The sequence below is a fragment of the Oryctolagus cuniculus genome, chromosome 16, assembly GCF_051225735.1.
Source record: "Oryctolagus cuniculus isolate XC-2025 breed Fujian yellow rabbit chromosome 16, ASM5122573v1, whole genome shotgun sequence".
NCBI classification, from domain to species: Eukaryota; Metazoa; Chordata; class Mammalia; order Lagomorpha; family Leporidae; genus Oryctolagus; species Oryctolagus cuniculus.
Genome location: NC_142882.1, coordinates 43422816 through 43436703, shown reverse-complemented (window position 1 = coordinate 43436703; position 13888 = coordinate 43422816). Strand labels below are relative to the sequence as shown.

At 39.8% G+C, this 13888-nt stretch overlaps 1 protein-coding gene across 3 annotated transcripts in view; it reads left to right on the top strand.

Moving 5' to 3' along the window:
• The window catches only part of AGMO (alkylglycerol monooxygenase), a 357324-nt gene that overhangs the window by 1838 nt on the left and 341598 nt on the right, over positions 1-13888 (top strand). For all 3 annotated transcript variants that reach the window (XM_002720858.6, XM_089315166.1, XM_089315164.1), the window contains exons 2-3: positions 67-197; positions 9728-9879. In XM_002720858.6, the coding sequence (XP_002720904.2) occupies positions 67-197; positions 9728-9879 (283 nt within the window). The remainder of the gene's footprint in view (positions 1-66; positions 198-9727; positions 9880-13888) is intronic.

The window sequence follows — 13888 nt, the reverse complement described above, 5'->3', positions numbered from 1 at the left end:
TTCTGGAAAGACTGCGCAGGAAATGTGGAATAACTTCATACTAATCATTGCAACATCTCTTTCCAGGCAACTCCGATTTTCATTTCCTTGATGCTGCTCGAACTGATTGTCAGCTGGATTCACAAAGGGAAGCTACCAGGTGGTCTGGATGATGCTTTAACATCCATGTCAGCAGGTGTGCTCTCCCGGCTTCCAGGGTGAGTTTGATGGCTAGAAATGCTGAGTGAATACCCTGCAACCTGCTGGATAGGGAATTACTTAATTTATACATGTTCTTGTCATTATTTAAACTGTATATTTGGTTTGTTGATCTCTTGTATTCATTCACAAAAAAGTCACCCTATTATTTCACTTGCTCACTGAGTTTATGGCACCCCCCTCAAACCTTGTGCCCAAGTAAGTACCTCACCTGCCCTACCACAGGCTTGTCCCAGAGTTGTGATCTAGTGGTCTACTGGAGACTGAATTTTGCATCGATCAAATTCACATGTAAAATCACTGTTCCAGTCACACAAATCTCCGGATTACTGCAATGGTCTCCTAACTGTGTCCTGTCTAGTACTACTCCATCTGTCTGGAGTATTAGTTAGTATTAACATCATCCCTAGTTTTATCTCATGTGGGTCTCGGTTCTGCCATCTGTCTCTAATAATATCTCATCTGTCTTTAGTACTACCCCCTGTCTCCAGTACTGTCCCAAACACAGCCACACATTTGCATCACAGGAATCTGATAGAAACTTTTCACTGGGTCTATATTGCCCTGAGGATAAGGTACAAGTTCCTTTCCTGGATACAGAGGACTTTGTCTCTCTGTTCACACTTCTGGCCTCCCACCTGCTATCCCTTTGTTCCACAAGGGGTTTCTACCCACCATTACCCACCTGTCCCAGGTGCTGGAGACCTTTCCAAGTGGGCCACTCTGACCACTCACTAGATCTGAACATAGACATCATATTCTTTTTTTTTAAGATTTATTTATTTATTTGAAAGTCAGAGTTACACAGAGAAGGAAGGAGAGGCAGAAAGAGACACACACACACACACACACACACACAGAGAGAGAGAGAGAGAGAGAGAGAGAGGTTTTCCATCTGCTGGTTCATTCCCCACTGGCCACAAAGGCCTGAGCTATGCCAATCTGAAGTCAGGAGCTAGGAGCTTCTTCCAGGTCTTCCATGTGGGTGCAGGGCCCAAGGACTTGGGCCATCTTCTACTGCTTTCCCAGGCCACAGCAGAGAGCTGGACCGGAAGTGGAGCAGCCAGGACTTGAACTGGTGCCCATGTGGGATGCTGGTACTGCAGGTGGTGGCTTTACCTGCTATGCCACAATGCCGGCACTGACATCATATTCTTAAATCGAGCCTCTCTGTTTTCCAATCCTATGTTAGACACCACGTCACTTACACTCCCATGGGATCCCATGCTTGCCCCAGACAGGGAATCACCATGTGATACTTTCCTGCCTCCCTCCTAGCCTTTCCTCCTAGACTGCTCGCAACTTGAGAGCAAGGGTTGTGCTCTCCTGGTTTTAGCAGGAGCAATGCCTGGTGCATGGGAAAATGTTCACAAAAATATTATGGTCTTTTACTGTCATGAAAGTGATGAAATTGCATGAAGATGCAGCCAAACAATTGTAATCAGCAAATGATCTGCCTTTTTTTTTTTTTTTTTTGAGCAAATAATAAATGCACGAAAAAGGGAGACCAGTGACTAGACGGAATCTTCAGTACATTAGGATTTACCACAGAGGCAGAGGGCGAAAGAAATTCCAGGAGAAGTCTATGCTTTGAGCTGAGGAATGTTCTCATTCCAGTTGCCCACCCATTGCGTCTTTTTCTGTTTTAAGAGCTTTACTTCTGACCAGTGCTCATTGCTTTGGAATGTCTGTATGAACCGCCCAGGCAGAAACCAAGGTAGATGAAAAAAAAATGCAATCAAAGCTTACAGATATCTGAGAAAAGGTGAAATAATTTCATACAATCACTTAACATGACTTAGATACAAAGCAAAAACCTAAAAGCAAAGTTTTTTCAATAGTGTTCCTAGGAGTCACGTAGGTTATTAGGTATATAGTCGTGGTAGTAATAGCAATGCTAAGGACTCTTTATAAATGCTTGTAGGTTTACATATTGCAGTCTCACTCTGAGGAGCGTAACGTCTCAAGCTACTTGCAACGAATTCCCAGATTGTCTTAAGTAAGAATTTAAAAGTATAGACGACTTCCTCTACTACGTGTCTCTCTGGAACGGAGATGATGAATACATTCAGCGTACTCGAGGGATAAAGGGACTTGGATGTAAAATGGTTATTGAAAAATACTCAGTTGGTTGCCGGAGCTCATTTTGAGAATGTTAAGTGTATAGGATTATAGAAATCAGACAGCCGATAAACTGTTAAAATCACTTGATGACTGAGAAGTGCCCAGTGGGTGCAATTGTGGGTGCATCACTGATTTTACTGAGTTGCAATGCATGTCACAGTCACGGAGACAGCACTTGGAGTGGATGATTCAGCTTTGTTTTCACGTTTTTCTTTTGCTATAAGTGAGATTCTCTTAACCAAACATGGTAAGTATCAGAAATATAAGATGCATTCTCAGTACAGTAGCAGGGTGACCTCAAAAAGGACACAGTTATCATAGGAAAATATAAATCAAATTTTTTTTGCAAAAAGGTGCATCTCAAAAGGAGAGAGAGGGAGAAGGGGAGAGAGAGAGAGAGAGAGAGACTGAGCATAACATATCAGACTTTCAAAAAAGAACAGCCAGTTCTTTTCCTTCACCCACTACTCATAACACTGCTTAAACTAACATAATTGTTAACTTGGATGCCCCTTAAGAGAAAGGTAAAAGGTTATGAACTTGATTTTGGAGAGAATATGTTTCTGTAGTGGCATTCTGAATGAAGACAGCAAAGTATTCTTTTTTTTTTTTCATGGAAAGTGTGGAGAAAAATTCTAAATTAAGAAATATTGGTAATTTTTAAGAAGTTTTTACAAAGGATTTCACTCTCTGTAGCCTTTGAGCTAAAAGATGCCAGGAAGGCAAACTATCCAAAAATAAAATTTTAAAATATTTTATTTGTTACTATCAAGAAGAAAAAAAAAAGCAAACCAAATGTATAAAGAAAACCGAAAAAACTTTCAGCAAAAGAACAAGAAGGGGAATTTGACATCAGTTCTTAAAAATAACATTTCAGCTAAAGCCACAGCATGAAGGGGAATCCCTGGTCAAATGATTAGCTGAGGGGTAGATTAACACGGCATTGGTCATATCCTCTCCCAGGGACTCATTCCATTTTCTACACTGGTAACAGGACTTGCCACGTCCTTAAAATACGTGACTGCAAGAAAAATAGCGGTATACTGTTTGTTAATCTGGTTGCACAGAATTATGATTTGGCTAATAATTCCAAATGGGCATATGGCCTCTGACAAAAGAAGGAATGGAAAACAAAGAGAACATGTTTTTCCACTTTGCCATTCATGTCATGCAAATACAGTAGCAGACTTTGAGGGAAAACAACACTTATTTGAGGATCACAATCTTACGATTGCGTAAAATTTGAAATATTTTAAAGATTAGTAGGGTGATGACTGTATTGGTAGAAAAGAATGAGGCTGCAGCTTTCAAATCTTCATAGAAGGGAACATGTTAATCACGGATAAAATTATGTCTTGTTTACAAGTCTGTGGAACAGACCATAAGCTGTAATAAAAGTTCATCTGTCCTGAGAACTACGTTCTGGGCAGGCCTGCATCTGTTTCGCTCTTCTGAAATCCAGTAGGCAGCCTGGTAACTCAGAAGCTAATCCTGTCATTATAAACAGATATTTCTCTGGCATATTGTTAGCCATTGTGCCTCATAGGCATATAATCCATTTTTCTATCAGTTGCTTGCCTATGTGACCATACAACAATAAATTTGATGTAACAACATATTTTCCAAATCTGCTTAAAAAATGCACACTTAAAACTTGTGAAAAATTCGGCTACTGACTTACATGTTAACGAGTGAAAAAATAATCACATCTTTCATTTCCCCTCCCCCGCAGCTTGTTTAAGCAGAACTCAGTTTCCAATCCTTCATTAGAATGCCGGGACTTCAATTTGCTACTTCCTCCCAGTGTCTCTGCGTCCATGAATTGCAGGCTCCCCAGAGAAGTTGTAGTCTCGAAATAAATATCTACAGTGTGTATGTTTTTAATGGGTTCATTTATTCTGTTGAAACAGCAGATGATAAATCAAATTGAATAGGTTGGAGGGATAATTTAAGTAGGTGAATTTTCAAATAGGTTTGGGACACCACACTCTTAATACCTGTGCACCTCGGCCAGTTTTCGGTGTGTCGTTGGCTCTACTGTGTAGAGCCATACATAGGGACGCTTGTACAGACTGTGGCTGCCATGGAATTTTCCATTTATGAACAAGAAAGTTTCAACTTATGAAATACAAAAAAAATTAAAGGGGAGGAAATTGCGCTTTTCTGAAATGTTTTTGACTCCTTGGGGTGAGGCAGGAGAATAAAGAACATCGTGTTGTGGATTTTCATGGAGGCTACAGTCTCTGAGACAGAGCTGCCCTGGACGTGTCCACAGAAAACTGAGTACATGGCATTTTGGATGACGACCTTAACAAGCAGTTATTCGCTATGCAAAATCAGAGATCAGCAAATTTAAATCGTCATCATAACACTTTATAATTTCTGTATCATGTTTTATCAACTGAGAGAATAACTTTAAATTTTTTTAAATGTTTAAATCCTATTGGTTTGTTAATTATATTGCTAAGGAGAATGCCTCCTTTCCTCTTAATTTTTACTTATGGTACCTTATAAATACTTTGTTATTAATTGCAAAACTTCATAAAGTGTCCTTAGAATGATCTCCTTTAATGAGTGCAAGTTTCATTCTTTATTAGCCTGGATTTCTGTGCTTATTCAGCAGAGAATACTTTTCTTATAAAGAGTAAAGGAAACACATTTCTTCCAAATCTATTATACACTATAAAATTTACAGTTTTAAGTTCACTGTTAAAAGAAATGAAGTTGCATTAATGGCTTATACATATCTTGTCATAATTAAAAGTACCATAGCAGATGCCACTTGCTTACAGAAGGTAAAGACTATGTCATCTCTTGTATGATTAGTAGCAAAAGTCAGTATTCCACTAGATGGAGCAAAAGGGGCAGAAGCATTACACAGAGCAGTGCAAGTTCCTGAGTCAGTTTGAGGGATTCTGAAATAAATAAATGACAAAATTTTTCAGAGAAATTACATATACACACGTATTTATTTCTTTTCATAGATTTCCAATATATTTACAACTTTCTGGAATTTTAAGGATGCTTATATTTATTTCATTTAAATACTGATACATTTCTTGTATTATTGGGGTAAACAAAATTCCACTTTGCACAATCTGACCAAATCTGCAAGCACACACAGCTAAAGCTTTAAGGCTGTTCACTAACTTTCATTACTTTGAAAGTTGCTTTGAAATTGTAACCATTTGCAGCAATATCACCCATGCTCGTGATGGCTGGAACTTGTATTTGAAAGACAATTCACTTGAGTGTCCATTTTTCCTAGTCCTCTCATATCTTAAATTCAGTTTCTAAAGTGAGATCCTGAAAGACTGACACATCCAGTGTCACATTTCTACTTTAACTGATGGGTAAATTCAGTTGAGATGACTTTGAAAACTAAATACCTGTGATCCTCAATCTCCAAATAAACATTTTATTGATTACTTTTTAATGTCATCATTACTATAGAATTGTCTTTAAAAAATATTCAATTTTAAAACAACTGTGTATTTATGAATTACTTTCCAATGAGAGAGAGAACATGTCACAGACAACACATAACACATTGTGTTACTAGTTAGAAAAATAAGCTGCCTTTCCTTTGCCAAAAGATATCCTTCAGGCCCAAGACAGAATCACTCTTTGGGGGATTTGTGAAGCAAACAGGCCAGTGGAAGGAAAGTGTGCAAGCCCACAAGCTGCTGATGAGAGGATTCTAGTGTCCTTTTATATTTAGGCTGTTTGCTTAGTTTATGCACACTTAATGAGTGAAGGGGAACTAGCATGAGAGGACTTCAAAAAGTTCAGGGGGAAATGGGATGAAAAGATGAAAGTACTTGGGTGCAAAAATATTTGAAATCCACACATAATTTTTGCGCAATATGCACTTTTGGTGAACTTTGTGCAAGCCCTTGATATTTGTTAATCTGTGATAAAGCTCGCTGGCTGAGTGTGCATATACACAGGGGATAAGTCTCCTCCCAGTGGGGTTTTGGAAAGTTGAGGTTTGAGTTGTTGGGTGCAAAGTCACCTGCTGCAAGGAGGAGTTCTGGTTTATGACTGCATGTCTGGTGGGAGCATTTTGGAAAAAGTAGGTGCGCTTTCCTGCCTTCAAGGGCTTTGCAGAGCCCGATAAAGATTTCCCTGCTGGATCCCACTGGTGAGCTGTGTCTCCTTGTGGAAAATTTAACTTCATGCCAAAGTGTGAAACACACACACACACATCCCCTGACTGTAGTATGTCAGGCATATTTCAGCTCGATTTGTGTCCACCCTAATAAGTCAGTTGACAGAGTCATAAATTGGATGTCTGCTCCAGACCTGGCACCTGTACAGGAAATAAAAACGGATTTCCATTGCAGGCAGGTTCTCTGTGTTTTACGAATGGGAGCTTTTCAGGACCCTGCTTTGTTTTATTGAGGACTTTGCATCTTCATGCCTGTTTCTATTGTTACTGAAACTGACAAGGAAGACAGCAAATTGACTACACGTTGATGGGGGGGGGGGGCGGGGTCGGGGATGGAACGTTTGCCAGCGTGGTGATTTCCCGCTGCCCTGTCCAGCAACATGTCCTTGGTGTCTTTTCCTGACCCTGGAGCTCCACACTGAATGATTGAATGAATTCATGGATGTCTCTACTTGGACATCGCATAATAAAGCTTACAAAGACACTTTCAAGGATGGCAGTATGTTGTTATATTTTATAAGTTTTACATTTTAAAAAAATAGATTTGTTATTTTTAGGCAGTTGTCAGGTAGGGACAATTTTGCTAGGGACATTTTGGTTGCCATAGCTTGTGTGAGAACGAAGTGCTATTGAACCCAGAGCACAAGGATGCTGCTGTATAGTCTGTGATTCACAGGACAGGAATTCAGGGCAGAGAATCACCTGGCCTCAAATGCCAACAGTGTCAAGGCTAAGACATCCTGTTTCAGATGAGATCGACCCATCTGGTGTTGATTTCCTTCCTTTTGTTTCTTTACCCAACACTTGAGTTTTATGTAGGCAATAGAGGATGACTTGAAGATTTCACAGTCTGAGGAAGTGTCTGCACAGGACAACCCCTACAAGGAAGATTTCATCCAAATGTCAGTGTTGGCAGGTTGAGAAACATACAAAAGTCACCAACCAAGCTAAGAAACTTTCAAATGGACTTTTTTTTTTATTTTTTGACAGGCAGAGTGGACAGTGAGCGAGAGAGAGACAGAGAGAAAGGTCTTCCTTTTGCCGTTAGTTCACCCTCCAATGGCTGCTGCAGCCGGCGCATTGCGCTGATCCGAAGGCAGGAGCCAGGTGCTTCTCCTGGTCTCCCATGCAGGTTCAGGGCCCAAGCAGTTGGGCCATCCTCCACTGCACTCCTGGGCCATAGCAGAGGGCTGGCCTGGAAGAGGGGCAACCGGGACAGAATCCGGTGCCCCGACCGGGACTAGAACCCAGGGTGCCGGCGCCGCAGGTGGAGGATTAGCCTATTGAGCCGCAGCGCCGGCCTCAAATGAACTTTGTTCTACCTCCCCACCTGGATAGCAACTTGGAAGGCAGGTTTTAAATATCCAATTATTCCTTAGAGCCCCGGCCCATGGCCTGTCCTGCCCCATGAGGGCAGGTGTGTGGACATCCACTAGATCTTATTCCAGCTCTGCCCATGCCTTGTCTGGTGTAGGAGGCCACACCCTGTGGAGTCTGCCCTCAGGACTGGACTAGGAACCAGTCCCTGCACAAGCCCTGCAAGCAGGTGCAGGGCAGCGTCAGCAGGAGATGCTGGAGTGTGTACAGCAGGGTTCAGGCCAGGACTGTGGGAGGGATCCAGCCTGGGCGGCTCCTTTAGATCAACCATTTGCTAATTTCAGGCACACAAGTTTAAAGTGGAAAGCAAATCTTAAATAATGTGCTGTTTAGTCCTGCTCAGAACTACAAGCGTTAGACAATTCTGGGAATCATGTATTTAGTACAGTTGTGAAACAGCCTGCTGTTTATTTTATACATTAAATAATAACTTAAAGCACTCAAAATATCAGAGCTTATTTTAAAGTTACCTGGTCAGAAGTTTTAGTCATATAAGAATTAAATTCAGGAATAAAGTTAAAGACAAGATTCTCTAAAATATCTAGAAATATCTATTTCACAGGAACTGACCATAAAATGCTACATTTAGTATTAAAACAAATTTTATTAATATAACAATCTGAGCTGCTTCTTCAAATTGCATCTGGAATTTGAATATTTAAGAATTTTCTCAGAACTTTGAGTCCCTAGCTTGTTGAAGGATTATCAATCAAGCATTATTAGGCAAAATGGCCAATTCATTTTACATTTTAATATAAATATGGAAGGAAAATTCAATTCATTCTTTTATCAAAGTGTTAAGATAAATAATTATCCTTAATCTGATCTTAAATGTGACCACAGAAATGTTAAAAGAAAAAAAACTGCAGTTTTTATAAAATTGTAGTATAGTATCATGATTTTGAAAATAATTGAAATAAGAATTTGCAGAAGCTTGATAGCATTCTAGTATCTAGGTTTTAAAAATAATTGATTACTAAAACTAGGATTGTATAGCATGTGTCCAGAGAAATATTCTCCCCTAACATCTGGGATGTTCTAGCTTTTGTTGCTTGCCAGAAATATTGAAATTCTATGAGATTCCAACATGTTTTCTAAAGTTCTCTATCCACAAAACATTGAATGGGTGTGTGTGCATATATAAGAGAGAGGAAGAAGGAGGAAAAGAAGGAAGAGGAGGAGGGGGGGTCATGATTATGTTAGCTTCTGTTGTATGGGTTCCATGCAGAGTGTTTTTTAAAATATTTATTTATTTATTTATTTGAAAGGCAAAGTGATACAGACAGAAGGAGAGAGAGAGAGACAGACAGAGAAAGAGAGAGAGAGAAGAAAAGGGGCTTCCATCCTCTGTTTCACTCCACAAATGGTCACAATGACTAGGGTGGGGCCTGGCTGAAGCCACCCAAGTATCCCACCTGAGGGGCCCAGGTACTTGGGGCCATCATCTGCTGCTTTCCCATGTTCATCAGTAGGGAGCTGGGTTAGAAGCTTAGAAACCAGGACTCTCCCGTGGGATGCTGGATTGCATGCAGGCAGTGGTTTAACCTGTTACACCACAGTGCTGGTGCAGAGTATTTCATGAGGAGTATTTCAAGAGACAAGGGAAAAAGAGCCTCCTGAATTCCTCAGAGTTGAGCGGACACACAACTAGTATTAGTGCTGCCTGTGAAACAGAAGGAAACACCCTGCCAATCAGGGAAGCAGGTCTCTAAAATGTGATGCGGCAGAAAGTGGAAGGAGGAAAGGTTTCACGTCCCTGGGTGAGTGTGTTAGTATTTAGGTGCTGTCTACAACACCATAGCACAATCTTATGTATGAAATGTGGTGTAATCCTTGCTTCTGAATTTTCTTTTCCAGACTGTTTTTCAGGAGCATCGAAGTAACCAGTTACATTTATGTCTGGGAGAACTACAGGCTCTTCAATTTGCCTTGGGATTCCCCGTGGACTTGGTACTTGACCTTCTTAGGAGTTGACTTTGGCTACTACTGGTTCCATCGCATGGCTCATGGTAAGAAAGCCTTTTTAGTCATTTATACTGAACTGCGTTTGGTGCACGGTAGGTATCCAGTAAATATTTATTGACTGAACAGGTAAGTGAACCAAGTAGTCCAGTTCAGAACATATAGAGACTAATTATGTATGTTGACTTTGAAATTTAAGAGTAATCAGAAGACATTTTTCAAAAAAGTGTGGAATCATTGGAATTATATTCTCCTCACCTCTTGCTTCTAGTTTTAAAAAAATGCACGGCTATAGCACTGGCCTAATAACGTACCACCTTACCTAGTTCTTATGTGAACCTGCTTGGTAGAGGCTGCAGACACTTATGTGTAGCATCAACCTTCACATCCCGATAGTCAAGGGTCATTCAGCAAAGCTGTGAAAGGTGTGGGAATCTGGGTAATGTGGGCTGCCACAGTCAGCTGGATTCCATGTCTTGGCTGTACTTCTGCATTACAAATGAACATGCAGTCAGCTAGGTATTGGCCATATGCACTTAAAAGCTATTGCAGTTTTGCAAAAATTTGTTATCGTGGACAAAGACTTCTTAGGGCACAGCTCACTGAATTTGATTTTGGGGATTCTTGACTGCAGTTTCCACAATAAAAAGAAAAGTTTCCTTGTTGGAAGGGTCTGAACCTCTGCAGGGGAAAGCAGGGGTTGAGAGTGATTGCGGAGCCAAGTGGCATCAGTGGTCTCTGGAGGAACCAGGCTGGCCAAAGGATCTCGAAGGGAAGTACTCATTTCGGAAAAGTATTGAACAACAGAACTTAGGACTGCAGTGGGCGGTTGGATGAGTGGGTGGGGAGGAAGGAAGGAAGATGAAGAAAGCTGGAATAATAATAAAAAATAGATGAGGGATGGAAAGGAGAGACCTGAGATCAGGGTGACTCGCCAAGCTGTGTGTGTAGGAGTGTGCGTGACCGCATATCCTTCCCCAGCAAGGATGAAGGAAAACAGGAGTTGCATGGGCAAGTGTCATGAGCTTTCTATATAGCAATATTAGAGAGCACTCTAAACATACACCTCTTCTGAGACTACAGGGAGTGCTAATTTATTAAAACAAGCTGTAGTACATAGAGAAGCCAGAGTAAGTTACTGATTTTCTGTGTCACAGTGTTGTCTTTTAAAATAAGATGCCAGCTACTGACATCATTTCCTTGTGTAAAAATGCAAGAGGAGACTCCCAAGTCAAGCAGGATTAAGGATAAAATACAGCCTATCTAGCAAACTTTTTGTATTTTATTGCAAAGTCATATCTTTCTCTTTTTAAAATAAACCCGTTGACAATATCCCTCATTTTTAAGCAATAAGGGGCACTGCTGAAAACGTTGTCACTGTATTACAAGTTTGGGAAATCTGCAAATTTGCTTAATCTATGAGTGTCCATTATAACAAGAAACAACCAACTTAGTATCATAAATACAAAACTTCAAAAGTATGTCAATTTCAAGTGCTCTTAGTAAGAGAAGAGCAATAAAATAAAACAACAATAGAAATGAGGAATCAAGGCCATTTAAAGTATGCTTCCCATTAGAAAATTTTGAACAGATTCCAGTGAAGGAGGCAGGCATTAAAAAAAAAAAAATTGAAAAGCTTCTGGAAAAACACTCAGGACCTTCAGGCTGTAGAGCCTAATCAGAAGTTCAAAGACTTGTGACTTGTAATGGAAAGCTGGTAGGAAAAAAGTAAATTAAGCAGTTAACTGTGTCAACCTTCGATATCATAGTGTATTTTAAAATTCTACATGCAAATAATGGTGTAAAATACAAACGTAAAGGTTTGTGATATGTAGAAATGCACAAGGAAAAGAAAGAATTTTAGTACCAAATTTCTTGAGCCTTTTAGATTACTGAGTCTAAAATAGATTAATTGGCATGATTTATTAAACTGAAAGTTTTTGACAGTTCCAAAATACAAATGTCATCTCAAAATACTGCAAAATAATCCTCTGGCTCCTTCTACTTAGGGTGTCACTTTCTTTCCACTACTTTCAATAAAATGATATAATAAAAATATATACATTTTTATGTGAACTATATGAGTGTTGAAGACACACTATAGGAATGTTGCATACTTGAAATTTTGTTTACACATGCATTTAAAATCACTGCTAGGTTCTTCCTTGTTGTTTCTGTTGTTTGTTTGGTTTGTGGATATAAAGCATCATTTTTTTTTATTTAGAGGACAGACACATATTAGTTTAAAAGAGTTTATTCTTAAAAATTTTAATTCCATATTCATCTGTACATTTAAAAACAGAGGAATATTTGAAGTTGCATGTGTTCTTTATATTTTATTCTCTTCCTCTGGAATGAGAAAGTAATTGGTCATCATTGTCAACACACCCAAGCAAAGGTAGCACAGCACTGTTTGCAGAGTCCTTTGATGCCTTTAAAAGCAAACAGGAAATAAAATTGAATCTTAAAAGTATCTTGTTGGGTGCATGTGTTGCATTACAAAATGGTGCACCAGTTTCCTTTGTACATGTAAGCTGTGCAAAACATAAAAATGCAAGTAGGGATTTTAAAGGGAACATTTAACCCAGGAAGAATTAATTGAGAGAAGCAAACATGAAGCTCCCAGGGTGTGGGTAACGACTGTATCTACTCTTGCATGGTGATTCCGTAAGTGTACATAGTTGCATACAGTTAGCTATATAATTGAAATTTTTAGAAACTTATTTATTTATTGAAAGACAGAGGGAGAGCGAGAGCGAGAGAGAGAGAGAGAGAGAGAGCTAGCTCTTCCATCTACTAGTGCACTTCCCAGATGGCAACAACAGCGAGAACTGGTCAAAGACTGGGACTTATTGCTTCTCCCTGGTAATTCCTGCTAGAAAACATGGGCACCATTTCCCTATGAGATATTTCCATGATAGGCCCATCTCCTGCCTCTGAAATGTGGAGGCAGGGGAGGAGCTTGGTGATTCTGCTCCAAAACCCCAGTGTGAAGGGGATGCCCTCCTAGATGGAGCTTATTCTTAACCATTGGCAGGTGCAGTCTTAAAGTCAGAGCCTCGACTTTGCTGTCCTTAGATTCTGTACATAGAAAAGGTACAAAAAACACATTTCAGGGACCGGTGCCGTAGTGCAGACACCCCCTGGGACACCTGCATCCTGTATGGGAGTTCCTGGATTCTAGTCCTGGTTCTGCTTAGGATCCACCTTCCTGCCAGTGCCACTCTGGGAGGGAGCAGATGATTCTGAGCCCCAGGCTTCAGCCAGGCCAGGTCCCAGCTCTTACAAGCATGTCAGGAGTTGATCAGCAGGTGGAAGCGATTTCTGTCTCCTCCTCTCCCCCTCCCTCTCTCTCTTTCCTTTCTGTGTCTCTGATTCCCAAATAAATCAGAGTAAATGAATTAATTTTTTAAAGGTACTTTTGAAGCAAAAACAAAGACTGTGATCAAAGGATTGGCACTGAGTTATTAAACAAGGAAATCTTAGACTTGCTAATAAACAATAGTTTAATAGTTTTGTGCATAAATTAAATGAAAAATTATTTGAAAGTGGTGGAATTAAGGAGATATGTTTTAATGGGGGAATACACCAACTCAAAGAAATCTAGACAGAAGCTGATGTGGAGGCTTGTGGTATTTCAAATGAGTACAAGAAGAAAAACCTTATGTATGGGGTGGCCTTTATAACTATATAGGAACAATATTCAATAAATATGATCTAGGTAGGCAAGGTTTTATCCCAAGTAATTTGTTCAAAAGGGGGATTTTAGATGATATTTCCTACTAGATGTATATGGAACAGTAGCACAAAAATATTTGAGCATGGAAATTTTAGACCACAGAAAGCCAGACTGAGTGGTATTCCATCCTCTTTTATTTTATCAATAAATACGCTTGTGATTTAATTTATCATACCAATCCTAAAGGAATCATCAACTAAACTCAGATCATTCTAAAGTCACAAATTTCATTTCTTCAATAATTTTTTCCACTCATATTTAAGACCAGCTATCTTATGCTAATACCATACTAAATGCCAGAACACCTTTCTTTCAAG